This window comes from Cryptomeria japonica, chromosome 11 (assembly GCF_030272615.1).
Source record: "Cryptomeria japonica chromosome 11, Sugi_1.0, whole genome shotgun sequence".
Lineage (NCBI taxonomy): Eukaryota > Viridiplantae > Streptophyta > Pinopsida > Cupressales > Cupressaceae > Cryptomeria > Cryptomeria japonica.
Window position 1 is genome coordinate 249,667,840 of NC_081415.1, and position 15,516 is coordinate 249,683,355.

The following is a 15,516-nucleotide window of genomic DNA, read 5'->3' on the forward strand; positions in this document are numbered from 1 at the left end:
GCAATAGTCTTGAAAGATGTGGTTCACATATTCTCCCATTATTTATGTGTAGCCATTGAATAGAAGAGCTAGATTTCTTCTCCACAAACACTCATAATGTCTTGAAAGTAGCGAAGACATCACTCTTGTACTTGCGAAGGTGCACCTATGTGCGATGAGAATAATCATTAATGAAGGTAAGATGGTGCAGTCATGGCAGGAGTAAGTCCTCAAAAAGAATATTTCAAACCGTGTTGGCCAATGAAACACAACTCAACGCGATGGAGGAAATGCAAAATCAGAATTATATTATGTCAAGAACTCAAGTACAACTGGTCGACAACATGAGATCTTACAAGATTCGACACATAGACATAATACTCAAATACAATGTCTGGGCTCAAGAAAGAATGCAAGCCAACTTTTGACTGTCTATCTCTATCTTCTTTCCTAAAAACCCATGTCTATTAGCTTGATTACATTGATTTATATGACATTCATAGCTCAAGGAAGATCCGCGTCGACCCAAGATGGAACAAATACCGATGAAGAAGATGTAATGTGTAAAACAACTAGTTCAGCCCCCACCAAAGGAATCCATCTAGAAACAACATCGAATGATGTGCGGACCCAAGGGAAGGTCGGCCACATGCCAAGGAAAGTTGGAAGCAATGAAATTAAGCTCTACAAGTAATGGGAAAGATCCACAAGATTCTCCATTGGCGAACATGTCCAAGTGGTTCTGGTGCTCAGATCTAGAAAACTATCCCAGATTCCCGAAGCGATAACTTGCCAGGAAAAGATCCAAACGTCCCGCGAACTTAGGATAAGGTAGATGAACATGTCTACAAGAAAAATCCAGCTCCGTAAGGTCCGATGTGAAAATGCAAATAAACACAGAAATAAATGTTGAAACTGCAAACAAAAAAAAACAAAAGAAAACATTTTTGGTTGATGCAAGATTACCAAGAATCAAGGATGCTCCTGCATCAAACATCCGAGGTTCATGAAAAATTGAGTCCCTCACTTTGCAGGGGTTAGAGTGCAGGGGTCAAAGGAAAACCAAGATGGTCTGCCTATGCTTGAGAAATTCATGACGAGTCTTCAACTATTCTACCCTTCCACTTCACAAGATACTCTCTGTATTGTTTGCCTTGGGTGTTGCACCTACTATCCAAAATGTCTTCAATCTGGTCTGGTACTTTCTGGGGCATTTGTTTCTCCAGGTCTTCTCCAGGTATTCTCCAGGTATTCTACATGAAAAAGTGAGTCCCTCACTTTGCAGGGGTCAGAGGAAAACCAAGATGGTCTACCTCTGCTTGAGAAATTCATGATGAGTCTTCAATTATTCTACCCTTCCACTTCACAAGATACTCTCTGTATTGTTTGCCTCGGGGGTTGTGCCTACTATCCAAAATGTCTTCAATCTAGTCTGGTACTTTCTGGGGCATCTGCTTCTCTAGGTCTTCTGCACTGTTTTCACTGAATTTTGCCTCATGATACTGATGAAGGTTTGCAATGTTGAATATAGGTGAAATACCCAAAGTATTTGGTAACTCCACTTCATATGCATTTTTGGAACTTAATTTCTTCAAGATCTTACAAGGTCCAAATTTCTTCATCTTCAACTTATTGTAGGTTCCAACTGAAAATCTTTCTTTTTTTTTAGATACACCATCACTTCATCTCCAACTTCAAATTCTTTGTGTCTCCTCTTTTCATCTGCTTTCTCCTTATACTTATTGTTCATGGCCTCCAAATGTTGCTTAACTTGAGTATGCACTATCTTCATGTGTTCTGCAAATTATTCTGCTTTTGCACTCCTTTTATCTTCAGCACTGATGTCCCTCAACTTTGATATGCCTCTAGGGTGTATTCTGGTAACAATCTCAAAGAGTGTTCGTCAGGTACTCCTGTTCACTGAATTGTTGTAGGTGAACTCTGCTTGTGCAAGGATCAAGTCTCGACTTCTGGTTTTCTCTCCAACTAAACATCTCAACAAATTTCCCAAACTCCCGTTTACTACTTCTGTCTGTCCGCCAGTCTGTGGGTGAAAATTAGAACTAAATTTCAAATATGTCTTCATCTTCTTCCAAAGTGTCCTCCAAAAATATCCAGCAAACTTAGTGTCTTTGTCAGAAACTATACTCTTAGGTAATCCATGTAGTCTCATCACCTCCTTGAAAAATAAGTCAGCTATATGCACAACATTTGTTGTCTTCTTATAGGGTATGAAATGTGCCATCTTTGAGAATCTGTCCACCACCACAAATATAAAATCATTTCCTTTTTGTGTCTTAGGCAATCCAAGTGTAAAATCCATGCTTATTTCTTCCCAAGGTCTCTCCAGAATTGTCAAAGGCTTATACAATCCAATATTTTGACTGCTACCTTTTGCAAGTTGACAAATTCTACAACTCTACACAAATTTCCTGACATCCTTATGAATTTGAGGCCAAAAGTAATTCTCACTAACCAAGACTACAGTCTTACCAACACCAAAGTGTCCTACTAATCCTTCACTATGCTTCTCTTTTATCAGGTTCTCCCTCATAGAGCTCCTAGGTATACACAACTGAGTTCCTCTGAACAACATCTCATCTGGAACGAAATAATCTAGCCAGTTGCTCCTATCCACCATAATCGGTTCTTTACAAGCTTTCCAAGGTTCTACAAAATCTAAGTCATCCTGATACAAATTCTTTAGTTCCTCAAAACCCAATACCTCCACTCTCATCTCTATCAGCAAGTTCCTCCTTCTACCAAGGCATCAACAACTTTATTTGACTTTCCACTTCTATGCTTCAAAACAAAGGTATAACTCTGCAAGAACTCCACCCATCTCATGTGTCTCTGATTCAGCTTACCTTGACTATTCAAGTATTGAAAAGCTTGATGATCGTTATACAACACAAACTCCTTAGGCAACAAATAATGTCTCCACTTCTTTAATGCTTGAACTATGACATAAAAATCTTGATCATATACTAAATATCTCCTTCTGGCATCATTCAATTTCTCACTGAAATATGCTACCGGTCTTCCTTCCTGAATCAACACTGCTCCAATTGCATTCCCACTTGCATCACAATCTACTTGAAATACTTTACTAAAATCCGGTAAAGCCAACACAAGCTGCTCTATCACCTTCTGCTTCAACAACTCAAAAATCCTATTTGCTCCAGATGTCCACCTAAAATTCTTTCTATCTCCTCTCATTGCTTTTGTCATAGGACTACAAATTGAACTGAAATTTCTAATGAACTTCCGGTAGAAACTGGCCAATCCATGAAATGATCTTACCTCCCCAATGCTTTCCAATGTAGGCCATTCAACAATTACTCTTACCTTTTCAGGACACATCTTCAATCCATTCGTAGATATCACAAACCCCAAATAGACTAGCTCTTCCTTCATGAAACTGCGCTTCTTAATGTTTATCAACAACTTCTCTTCTCTCAATCTCTACAAAACTTGTCTCAAATGCACCATATGTTGTTCTTTTGTTGTACTGAAAATCAAGATGTCATCTAAGTACACAATAACAAACTTACCCAAGAATTTCTTCAATACCTTATTCATTAACCTCATGAAAGTATTCGGTGCATTAGTCAATCCAAAAGGCATCACCAACCATTCATACAGTCCTTCATTTGCCTTGAACGTTGTCTTCCACTCATCTCCTTCCTTGGTTCCAATATGATGGTATCCACTCTTCAAGTTGATCTTTTTTGTAGTATCTGGCTCCACTCAAATAATCCATTATGTCATCCATCCTAGGCAAGGGAAATCTGTACTTCATTGTGATCTTGTTTATTGCTCTAGAGTCGGTACACATCCTCCATTCTCCATTCTTCTTAAGTGCTAATACTACTAGAACTGCACAAGGGCTCAAACTTTCTCTAATCAAACCTTTCTTCAACAAATACTGCACTTGTCTATTTAACTCCTTATTCTCTGCTGGTGTCATTCGGTGTGCTGCTTTATTAGGCAAACTCACTCCGAGAATGAGGTCCATGCAATGACTGATACTCCTCACAAGCGGTAATTCATCAAGTACATTATCTGAAATGATGTCTCCATATTCTATCAGCAACTCTTTTATCTCCTTCAGTCCTTCTTCTTCATACTTTGAATCTTTAGTCTTCTTAGGAACTAAAGCAAAACACACATTCTCATGTATCATCCCATCCAGGAATTTCCTTCTATCTACCAAACAAATCCTAACACTTGTACATACTTCACTCTCAAGAGGCTCCTCCAAGGGCAACAAGGTTTATTTCATCCCATTTGCAAGAATAGTGTATACGTTCTTCCTTCCATCATGTATTGCCTATCTATCATATTGCCAAGGTCTACCCAACAAGATATGACATATATCCATAGGCATAATATCACACAAAACTTCATCATGATAAGATCCAATCTTCAATTTTACCAAACATTGTTCACTTACCGGTATCTTATGATCATACTGAATCCATGCTATCTGATAAGGCTTAGGGTGCTTCAATCTCTCCAAATTCAGCTTATTCACCATCTCCTCCAAAACAAGGTTATCTAAACTACCACTATCAATAATATCTTTAAAACACTTTCCGACTACTTTACATCTTGTCTTGAACAAATTCTTCCTCTGCAAAGTCTCTTGATCATCTCTGGTGTGGCACAATTCTCTCCTCATCACTAATAATTCTCCATCTTCTGGTCTCTTAGCTGATCCGACATGTTCTTCTTCCACCAATGTTTCTCTTCTACTATTCCCTGCCTTCTTCCATTCAAAAGAACGATGTTCTCCTCCTCCACAATTAAATCAGGGTCCTCTAAACATTCTCTTATCCTGTCTTTTGTCTTCCTTTTCATAACCCTCATTCCGGTAACCATCAGGTTCTCTTCTCCAGTAAAAGTTTTTATCATCTCTCCAGTATGAACTACCATCTCTGTTAGCTTCCTTTTCTTTGTTCTGATCTGCACAGGGTCCTCTCCCTCCAATACAGGTCCTTCCTCCTTGAAATCTTCCTCCTCTACCTCTTTGCTTCTACTCATGTCTTTTGTTCAGCTTCTCCTCCGCCTTAAGGACATATTGATATACTTCCTCAACACTCTGCAACTTAATTAGACTGATTTCATCTTGTATAGACATCTGCAACCCATTCAGGTATCTAGCAACTTGTTTAATCTCATCATCAATATGTTTGGATCTGATATTCAACTTGTAGAATGCTTCAGTATACTCCTTCACAATAGATTCCTTCTGCTTCAGATTCTACATCTTCCTAATAGATTTACTTGATAATTGACAGGCATGAACTTTGATTTCAACTTGTTAACCATCCACTCCCAAGATTTGATCTTCTCTTTACCTCTTCTCTGTCTATCTACCTGCAAAAATTCCCACCAAAGAGACGCATGCCCTTTCAACTTAGTGCAAGCCTATCTCACCTTCTTGTCTTCAGCAGTCTTATCAGAATTAAAATATTTTTTCATCTTCATAATCCAATCAAGCAATTCATCCGAATCTAACTTGCCATCATAATCTGATGGGTAAAATGTGGTCTGATATTCACTCTCATCAAGGCTCTTATGAACCTCTCTTTATTTGGATCGTTTGTCAGTGGATTTGCTCCAACTTCTTCCGCCCCCATTTCTTCTTCTTCATCTTCGCTCACATCCTCAATATGTCAACCTCTTCTCTGAGCCATTTCGATAGCTTCCAATTGAGCTGCAATTCCTCTCAACATTTCCATCACAACAGGGTCTGCATTTCCATGCACTCCACCACCTCTAACATTTCCTCTTCGGGCCATCTTTACGCCAGTCCTTTGCAGCTATAGGTCGAATCCGTAATCTGCCACCCTCCAGTACAAGTCCTTTCTCCTTGAAATCTTCCTCCTCTACCTCTTTGCTTCTGCTCATGTCTTTTGTTCAGCTTCTCCTTCACCTTCAGGAGATATTGATAAGCTTCCTCAACACTTGCAACTTAATTAGACTGAGTTCATCTTGTATAGACATATGCAACCCATTTAGGTATCTAGCAACTTGTTTAATCTCATCATCAGTATGTCTGGATCTGATATTCAACTTGTAGAATGCTTCAATATACTCCTTCACACTAGATTCCTTCTGCTTTAGATTCTGCAACTTCCTAACAGATTTACTTGATAATCGACAGGCATGAACTTTGATTTCAACTTGTTAACCATCCACTCCCAAGATTTAATATTCTCTTTACCTCTTCTCTGTCTAACTACCTGCAAAACTTCCCACCAAAGAGACGCATGCCCTTTCAACTTAGTGCAAGCATATCTCACGTTCTTGTCTTCAGCAGTCTTATCAGAATTAAAATATTTTTTCATCTCCATAATCCAATCAAGCAATTCACCCGAATCTAACTTGCCATCATAATCCAATGGGTAAAATGTGGTCTGATATTCCCTCTCATCAAGGCTCTTATGAACCTCTCTTTATTTGGATCATTTGCCGGTGGATTTGCTCCAACTTCTCCTGCCCCCATTTCTTCTTCTTCATCTTCGCTCACATCCTCAATATGTCAACCTCTTCTTTGGGCCGTTTTGATAGCTTCCAATTGAGCTGCAATTCCTCTCAACATTTCTATCACAACAGGGTCTGCATTTCCACATGCTCCACCACCTCTAACATTTCCTCTTCTGGCCATCTTTACGCTAGTCCTCTGCAGCTATAGGTCGGATCTGTAATCTGCCACCCCACAACAAAATTCCTACAGGACTCCACAATCTTTGAAATGAAAACTTGCTCTGATACCACTTGGTACAGTCACAACAAAAGTAAGTCTTCAAAGAGAACAAATTGGATGGTGTAGCAAATGAAACACAAATCAACACAATGGAGACAATGTAGAATAAGAATTATATTTTGTTAAGAGCTCAAGTACAACTGGCCAGCAACATGCAGGCTTACAAGTTCGACACACAGACCTAATGCTCAAATATAATATTCGAGCTCAAGCAAGAATGCAAGCCAACTCCAAACCTTCTATCTCTATCTTCTTGCCTAAAAACCTATGTCTATCTGCTTGGTTACATTGATTTATATGACATTCATAGCTTAAGGAAGACCTGCGTCAACCCAAGATGAAACAAATGCCAATGAAGAAGATGTAACATGTAAAACAACCAGGTCGGCCTCCACCAAAAGAATCCTTCTGAAAACAACATAGAATGATGTGTGGTCCCAAGGGAAGGTCGACCACATGCCAAGGAACATTGGAAGCAATGAAATTAAGCTCCGCAAGCAACGAGAAAGATCCGCAAGATTCGCCATTAGCAAATAGGTGCAAGCAGTTTTGATGCTCAAAGCTAGAAAACTATCCCAGATTCCAGAAGAGATAACTTGCCGGAAAAAGATCCAAACGTCCCGTGGACTTAGGATAAGGTAGATGAACATGTCCACAAGCAAAATCCAGCTCCGCAAGGTCCAGTGTGCAAATGCAAAGAAACCTATAAAGAAATGCTGAAATTACAAACATAAAGCAAAACAAAGAAAATATTTTTGGTTGATGCAAGATTGCCAAGAACTGGGGATGCTCCTGCATCATAAGAACATTCTTGACTCCTAAAAAAATAAATGGGAAAAAGGAAATAAGATCACTGTATACCACCTCTAGTAGCAGGGTAGAAGCACAATAGTACTTAATCTTAAGAAAGGGTTCTTGATGATTTTTGCTAGGAACACAACCTTGAAAAATGCCATCTATGAATGAAACCTTAGGAAGACCAAGTACCATTTAATGTATACTTATCTACTATAAATACATATATTTGACATGACCAAAGTGTTCAACCAATACTTACTAAAGAAATTTGCATGGGCACTGTTTGATGAACCATTGGATGAATCAAAGGAATGAAACCTATACAATTTGGACTCATGATCATCTCTACCTAAAGAAATAGTTGTGTTTAGATGATTGAGATCATGAATGGCAACATCATGTGGAAAAACCTCAATTGTTTTACCCCACCCAATATGAAAAGTCTAGTAGATGGTGAGAATATTGACATAAATCTCAAGAATAATGATAAAATACTCAATGTAAGCATCAATCGTATGTACAATACCTAACCCAAAAACTAAAATATGTGAAGAGTTACCCACTACAATCTAAGAATCACTACTATCAAATTGAGTCTGAAGTAGATAAGATGAACGTGTCATGTGATGTGAGGCTCTAGAGTTTACAATGCAACTATGTACTGAAGATAGAGCTTTTGTTGGTGGAAGAAGACTTAGAGGGAAAAATTGTGTGCTACTACATGACTTCCTCTAATGGCCCCCCCTCTTCCAAAATCCATTACAATGCATACCCCTTTTTACCACAGAAGTTGTAATGATCTCTTGATTTCTTCTTTGCTTTAAATAGGAAGACTCACCAACCTTAGAAGATTTATCAGCTTAGAAGTGAATTGATGTTTTTGACATGCCTTCAACTTTCTCTTGGAAGAGCTCTCACTGCTTGATATAAATTTTGTCTTAGGCTTCTATGTCTTCTTACCTTTTCCCTTGGATGACTAGATGACCATGCATAGTTTTTGGAACTAGAAAGTGACTCTAACTAGTCAAGCTTTATCTATTCACGTGTCAAGGGATAATAAAATACTTGAAAGGAAAGTATAATAAATGCATAATGCATCCATGGTATAATGGAAAGTAGAAGAGAACACTTAAAGTGGTCCTTGAAGCTTAGACATGATTTAAAAAGTACTGGTATAATAGAAAGTGGAAGAGAACACTTAAAGTGGTCCTTGAAGTTCAGTCATGATTAAAAAAGTACATGCTTTGTCATCATTATCCTTTCTACATCTCTAGAAAAGTGATCTAAGTGACTTAGATTGTACTAAGAAGTCCTTAATAGAAGGAAGTGGATTAGGGGTAGGTGTAGTTATTTTTTCCTCAATTTGTAATGCCCAACTTGCACTTATCCTAGATTTCTTTAGGAGTTTTGCAATATTCTATGTAAAACAATAGGTTATCTAAAACATGCAATGCAATAAGTCCCATAGCTTCATCTATCTTGTTATTGTATGAAAATCTCTCATATTATTTAGCAAACTCAAATGCAATATAATCTAATGTGGACCATCAAAACTTGCACATAAGGAATTTACTCATCTAAGTTTTCCAAGTGTGATTGTTTTGTAGTGTAAGGTTCTTGATAGAAGAGATGTTTGTAATTTTATGTGTTTGTTTTGAGTATGCAAATAAATGATTAAATGCTAGTTTGAATTATTTTTTGACTCATTAAGGTACTTTGGGAAGTTTGTTTACCTCCCCCATAGTAAGAAAACGTAAACCCTTTGCAACTTTTGTAACTAAAAATAAAAATATAAAGAGTTCACTTCAAATTGAATCATTGTGTACCTAATGAAAAATTTAGAAAATCATATCTAAGTACTAGGTAGCTCACTAAATCAACTTTCCAATGCCACAAGAATCATGAAAAATAGAGATTTGAGTTAAAAGTAATGAGCCTAGAGGTCGAAAATGGAAATACAATAAAACACCCCAACAATGAAATCGAAAAAAAGATCAACATCACTAACAAGTGCTTGGAACCATCTTTTCAATAACTATTTGTTTGTGAAAATGTGATATAGTATGCCCAAGTTATGGCAATTCCTATAAAATTTCCTTTATATGCTTCCCCAAAATAGAAAAATCCCTAAATAGAGCCCCCTGACACCCATAAGATTGGTAGTTGGGCATAGAGGGGGAAGGTTTGAGTGCAATCCCTAGCCACCAACATGATTACAGAAGAATGTTAGTATTGGATTTGGAGGGGGTTTGGCAATGGTAGTAGCTATTGGGGGCAACAAATCTTGCTGCTAGTGGTTGTGTTGTGGAGAATAGGGCTTAGCGTCTCACTAACAAAAAGAAACTAGGGGCTCTTGGTTTGATATGATCAAGAGCTATCAAAATATTCTTGTTGCTTGTCATCAATAAACTCTACTAATGAGAATTCAATAAAAAATTTCAAAATTTTGTAGTTAGCCATAAAAATGATGTTGCCCTATGTGTACCTTTTTCGCTTATGATAAAAAAGTATGATTATAAAAAAATTTAAATCATTGATCTTTTTGAACTTTTGCTAGAAAATCATGTAGAAGGCCAAAAATTTGCTATAGTGGTGGTATGACATTGTAACGTCCTATATTGCACCCCATGCAATTTCGCATCACATAGCGCCATATAGTTTTATACACTTCTTCATCCTAGTGAGTAAACTTAGAGGTTAGGGAATCCCGAAGGGTCGCTTGGAGTGGAGAGAAGATTATTGAGTCCTCGAGGGGTTTGACCACCCTTCACAACAATTCAATTTTGCCCCTTTATAGACAACACATGATTTTATAGATTTTTTGCATGAAATCCAAAGCGAATTAAAAAATCATCCAAAATTTTTCTTACTTCAATTTCAACATTTGGATAAACAATCTTAAAGTTTTGGGGTCTTTAGATGCAAAATAAAATTCATTTTTCTCTAAGAGGCCTTCTATAGTACCCTAAGACAAAAAAACTCTTAAAATTTGAAAAGAGATTTGTTGATTTTGAATTCTAATACCATCTTCGAGTAAATAGTGTATCCACAAGTACATCAATCTATCAACAAAAACTAAAGAACCTTCTACAAATGAAAGCTGCAATAAAAAAACCATATTGCCTCAACAAAAAATAAATTACATTAATAATACAATGAAAATAAATAACTTTACTATAGTAAAGAGAAAAAGTCTTAAAGTTCACAAGCAAGATTATGTCAAGTGCATCAATCCTATGAATTGAAAAAAAAGAAAAAAAAAAAAAGAAAAAACAACTTAACACTAAGCTATGAATATATTCTAAAAATTTGACTGATTAGATATTCACACCAAAAGAACAAAGTAAACTAACTAATCTGGCATTTAATTTTGATAATAATTGGAAGAAAGGACTTTGGACCAAGATATAAGATGCAACAACCTAGGAGCCAAAAGAAATGATTTTGCACATAGCATAGGAGAGAATCTGAATGAAAGAGACTAAAATTGAAATATATAGAATTTAAAAAAATAATTAAAAGGAATCACACAATAAAGAGGACAAAAATAATATGAAAAAATCAAAAGATACTCCCAAGTTGCTTCTCCTTACCACGATCCGAGCAGCTGGCAGGATCTCATTCATAAGTCAGCAAAGCATCATTTGTGCTTCAGCATATTAAGCTAGTCTTCTGGTGATTGTTTATATTTAAAATATACAGACTTTACTTCACACTTCAACTTTAAGCTGGATACAAAGAAATCTTTAGTGAACCGAATTTACTTATCTATTGCAAACTCATCTCACCAGCAATCCTTGATGTTGGTTAAATATTATTATTAAAATAGACATGGCTCCGTTGTGAAAAATAAAAAATAAAAATATTTGAGTAAGACTGTAAAGTAGAAAAAACCAATCAAGAAAAAGATACCAATAGAAACTTTGAGAAAATATTTAAGTACTAATAAGATGTTTGCCTAGGAATCAAGAAGCAGGAGGATTGATCCACAAAAAGATAGCTGCGTTAACACCAATTTCTGTATTTAAATTTATGTAAAAAGATGTCTGCCTAGTGATTCAGAAGCATGCTAGAAAAACCCACTCAAACCAAAGTCTCAGTGAGTACTTAATTCAAGTACTATGATTCTCCTAGACATTTAGGTGATGGCGGTTGATTCACAAATATTGTTGAATCCGTATTAAAGTAGTCTTCTGCCTCCTAATTGTTTCTATGTTTTTCTGTTCTGTTTTGTTCTCTCTGCTGTTTTTCTTAGTTGTTCATGAGCTGTTAGACTACTGTTTTTGACCGGTGTGGACCTGTTTTGATCTGCCTTACGACAGTTTTTGCTTAGGCTCAGAATTCTTGTTTTCCCACTTATCTATAAAAACAGTGTGCATACTACTGTTTTTGACCGGTGTGGACCTGTTTTGATCTGCCTTACGACAGTTTTTGCTTAGGCTCAGAATTCTTGTTTTCCCACTTATCTATAAAAACAGTGTGCATACACAATAATACAGTATTAGCAGTCAATGGGAATGTGTTCTAATGGCAAGGTCATAAGGTTTTCAAGATGGAGATTCATGTTCAAATCTTCAAAAGTGACATCTAGTGATGGAGTTTCAAGTGGTGGCTCTTGATCTTCCATTGTGACTTCTAAGTTGATATGAATTGAATAAATGACTTCTTAGTTAAATATGTTGATTGGGGAGGAGGTCCCTGGAACCTCCTCTGGACTCAGGCCAGACTAAAAATCTTGAAGTTCGCCGATCAAAAACAAAAAAAAAAAGACAAAGACACTATTAGCAAATTATTATATGCAATGGAATTCAAAACTACATTATATTGAAAAGTTGGAACAAAGAAATGACCATATTCTGCCTGCCAATCCAGGGTCAGCACAGTTGTTAACCTTCTCTCTGTCAGTGGTTTTAATTAGAAAATCACCAGTAATCCCCACAGGAACAAACCCCATGCCTGAAATGATGGAAGCGGTTTACATCCCTCAATATAATTTCTCGGCTTGCAATCTTGGAGATGAATTTTATAGCAGTGTGGCAGTCACCACAAACACGTAGATTTTTAGTAACCTGGATGGTTGTCCCAGGGCTTGTATTAATAAGCCCAAAGGCAATGGCTAACTTCTCACTATGGCTGCAGATGACATTCTTCTTCTCTTCTTCGTCTACATCATGCAGCACAAAGCTTGTGTCAGCTACATAACCTTGAACATTCATCTGTTTTTCCAGACTTTCCAGAACTGCATAGATTTTCTCTGATTGTGGGTGTGATCTGTCCGCTGCAACAAAAGCATGGACCTTGTTCTTGATCTCGATCCAGCTACATCCTGTACTCTTTTTCATTCCCCTGTCCTTGAGCATTGTTCTCACCTTTGCAACATCACTCCACCTTCCAGCTGCTGCATAGATGTTTGAGAGAATAACATAATTTCCAGCATTATCTGGCTCAAATTCCAGAAGCCATTCCAACACCAATTCCCCTAACTCAATATTGCCATGAGCTTGACAGGCAAAAAGCAGTGACCCTAATACACAAGCATCAGGTTCAAATGGCATGTTTTTGATCAAATCATATGCTTCAGTCAGATGCCCAGTTCGGCCAAGAAGACTAACCATGCAAGTATAATGTTCCACCCGGGGAGGGATACAATAATCTCCTCTCATCAAATTAAAATACCGCCAACCTGCATCGAGCAAACCCGCATTACTGCAAGCAGATAACACTCCAACAAAGGTGATATGATCAGGCTTCAGGCTTGTAACCTGCTGCAGTTGAGAAAAAAGTGCAAGGGCGGCTTCGTCCTGCCCATGCATTGCATACCCTGCAATCATTGCATTCCATGACACCATATCTCTATTAGACATTCTGTCAAACAAATTGCGTGCAGTCCTTATATTCCCACATTTTGCATACATATCAACTAGAGCATTCCCCACGTTGCCATAATCCTCAAATTCATTCCTTATAACATAATCATGGATCTCCCTACCCTGTTGCAAAGCCGCCAAGTCCGCACAAGCTGGAAGAACACTCACAACAGATGCCCGGCTCAATTTCACTCCCGCATCCTGCATCTGGGAAAAAATCCTCAGGGCCTCACTGGCACATCCGTTGTGAGCATACCCTGCAATCATTGCGTTCCATGAGACAACATCTCGTGTGGACATTTTGTCAAACACATTACGTGCATCATCAACGCTACCACATTTGCTATACATATCCACAAGAGCAGCAGCCACATAAACATCAGACTCCAAATCATTCCTGATTACATCAAAATGAATTTCTCTACCCTCATGCACATTCAATAAACCAGCACATGCCTTGAGTACAAATGGGTATGTGAAATTATTTGGTTTTATACCTACCTCTTGCATTTTATAGTACAGTGAAAGGGACTCTTTTTCTGGTCCATTCCATGCATATCCTCTTATGATGGCATTCCAAGCTATAACATTGGGTTTCTGCAGTTTGTCAAAGACTAGGCGTGCATTGTCCAGGCTTCCACAAGTGGCATACATGGTGAGTAATTTGACTTGTAGACATACATTTTGGTGAAACCCACTGAATATAAGCATGTGAGCATGGACTCTCTTGCCTTGTGCAAGTGCTTTCCGTTGGATACATGCGTTTAAGAGCGAAGAATAGGCAGTGAAGTCCAGAGGAATGCATTGATATTCTGCTGTATGTAAAATGTGCAGAGCTTCGTCCAATCGGCCTTCCTTGGATAGTATGGTTATGGCACAAGGTTGGTATTTAGATTTAGATTTTGGGATTCGATTGAGAGAGGGGAATGATGGATTCACAGCAGCTAATTTGAGTCTATTGATGGTGTTGAAATAGGCCATTCATGAGTACATCCAATCCATCATGACAATCAAATTTGCTGGCATTGTTGTTTCGGCAAATAATGATGCAAATTTATCCAGTTGAATATCGAGTGAGACTTTTTCGTCGTGCAAGCGAACTTTGCCCTCCGCGGCGTTTTAAAAATTTTCCGGCGTTTCAGTTGGCAGATTTCACAGCTTGAAGGCCACATTGGTTATATCTTTGTTGAGCTGTTTAACCATATTTAAGAAGAAAATTATAACACTATGAGGTCATCCAAATATATGAAGATAACAAAATTAATTAGATCCCCATATAAAATATCCATTGCTCATTAAAAGATTGCTCTTGCATTTGAGAGATTGAATGGCATTTTGACATATGCAAATGTATCCCATTTTGTGGTAAATGTGTTCTTGTATCGATCGTATTCCTTAACCCACACTTGGTTATACTCTAAGAAATCATTAAGGAAAGATAACATCTCTACCCTTGAAATTGTTTGAAGAATCTGTTTCATGGAAAGAAGGGGTAATGATACTTCATAGATGCTCTATTCAAGTCTCTAAAATCTACATAGAGCTTAATTTCCCTATTTTTCTTCTTAACAGGGATCATGTTGGACAACCATGTTGAGTGTTTGATTGGGTATATAATTTATGGGTTAATCAACTTTTTCAATTGGTGGGCCATTAGTGACTCAATATTTGGTTTGCAGGCCTTTTCTTTTGACAAATTGGCTTGGCTCCCTCAACCAAATCTATGGTATGTTGGATTATATTGTGATTATATTCTCTGAGGTTTTCATAGGTCCATGCCATAACTTTATCATACTTAATGTAGAAGGATATTAATCACTCTTTATCTTTAAGGGGAACATATTTCCCTACTTTTAACTTTCTTTTGTCCCCTACATCAAGTCCAGAGTAGCCACCTTTATTTGCAACAAATTTCCTCTTATCATTTCTTGCGTCATTTGAATCAAAGAGGTTATCCAAAGTGACTAGCTCTTTAGAAAGCTTATTAGTCTTTAAATGGATAATTTTATCCTCATAAACCTCTTATATCTTCATTGCAGTTGTTCTACGAACTCATATGATTGTTGAATAAACATGGTAATTTGAGAGTCACTTTAA

The 15,516-nt window shown here is 37.4% G+C and overlaps 1 protein-coding gene across 1 annotated transcript in view; it reads right to left on the reverse strand.

The window, feature by feature from the left end:
* LOC131069662 (pentatricopeptide repeat-containing protein At3g57430, chloroplastic) overlaps nucleotides 1–14,615 on the reverse strand; it is an 83,458-nt gene extending 68,843 nt beyond the window's left edge. Inside the window, exon 1 of the mRNA XM_058005170.2 lies at nucleotides 12,479–14,615. Coding sequence (XP_057861153.2) covers nucleotides 12,479–14,400 — 1,922 coding nt within the window. The 5' untranslated portion in view covers nucleotides 14,401–14,615. The remainder of the gene's footprint in view (nucleotides 1–12,478) is intronic.
* Between the last annotated feature and the right edge of the window lie 901 nt (nucleotides 14,616–15,516).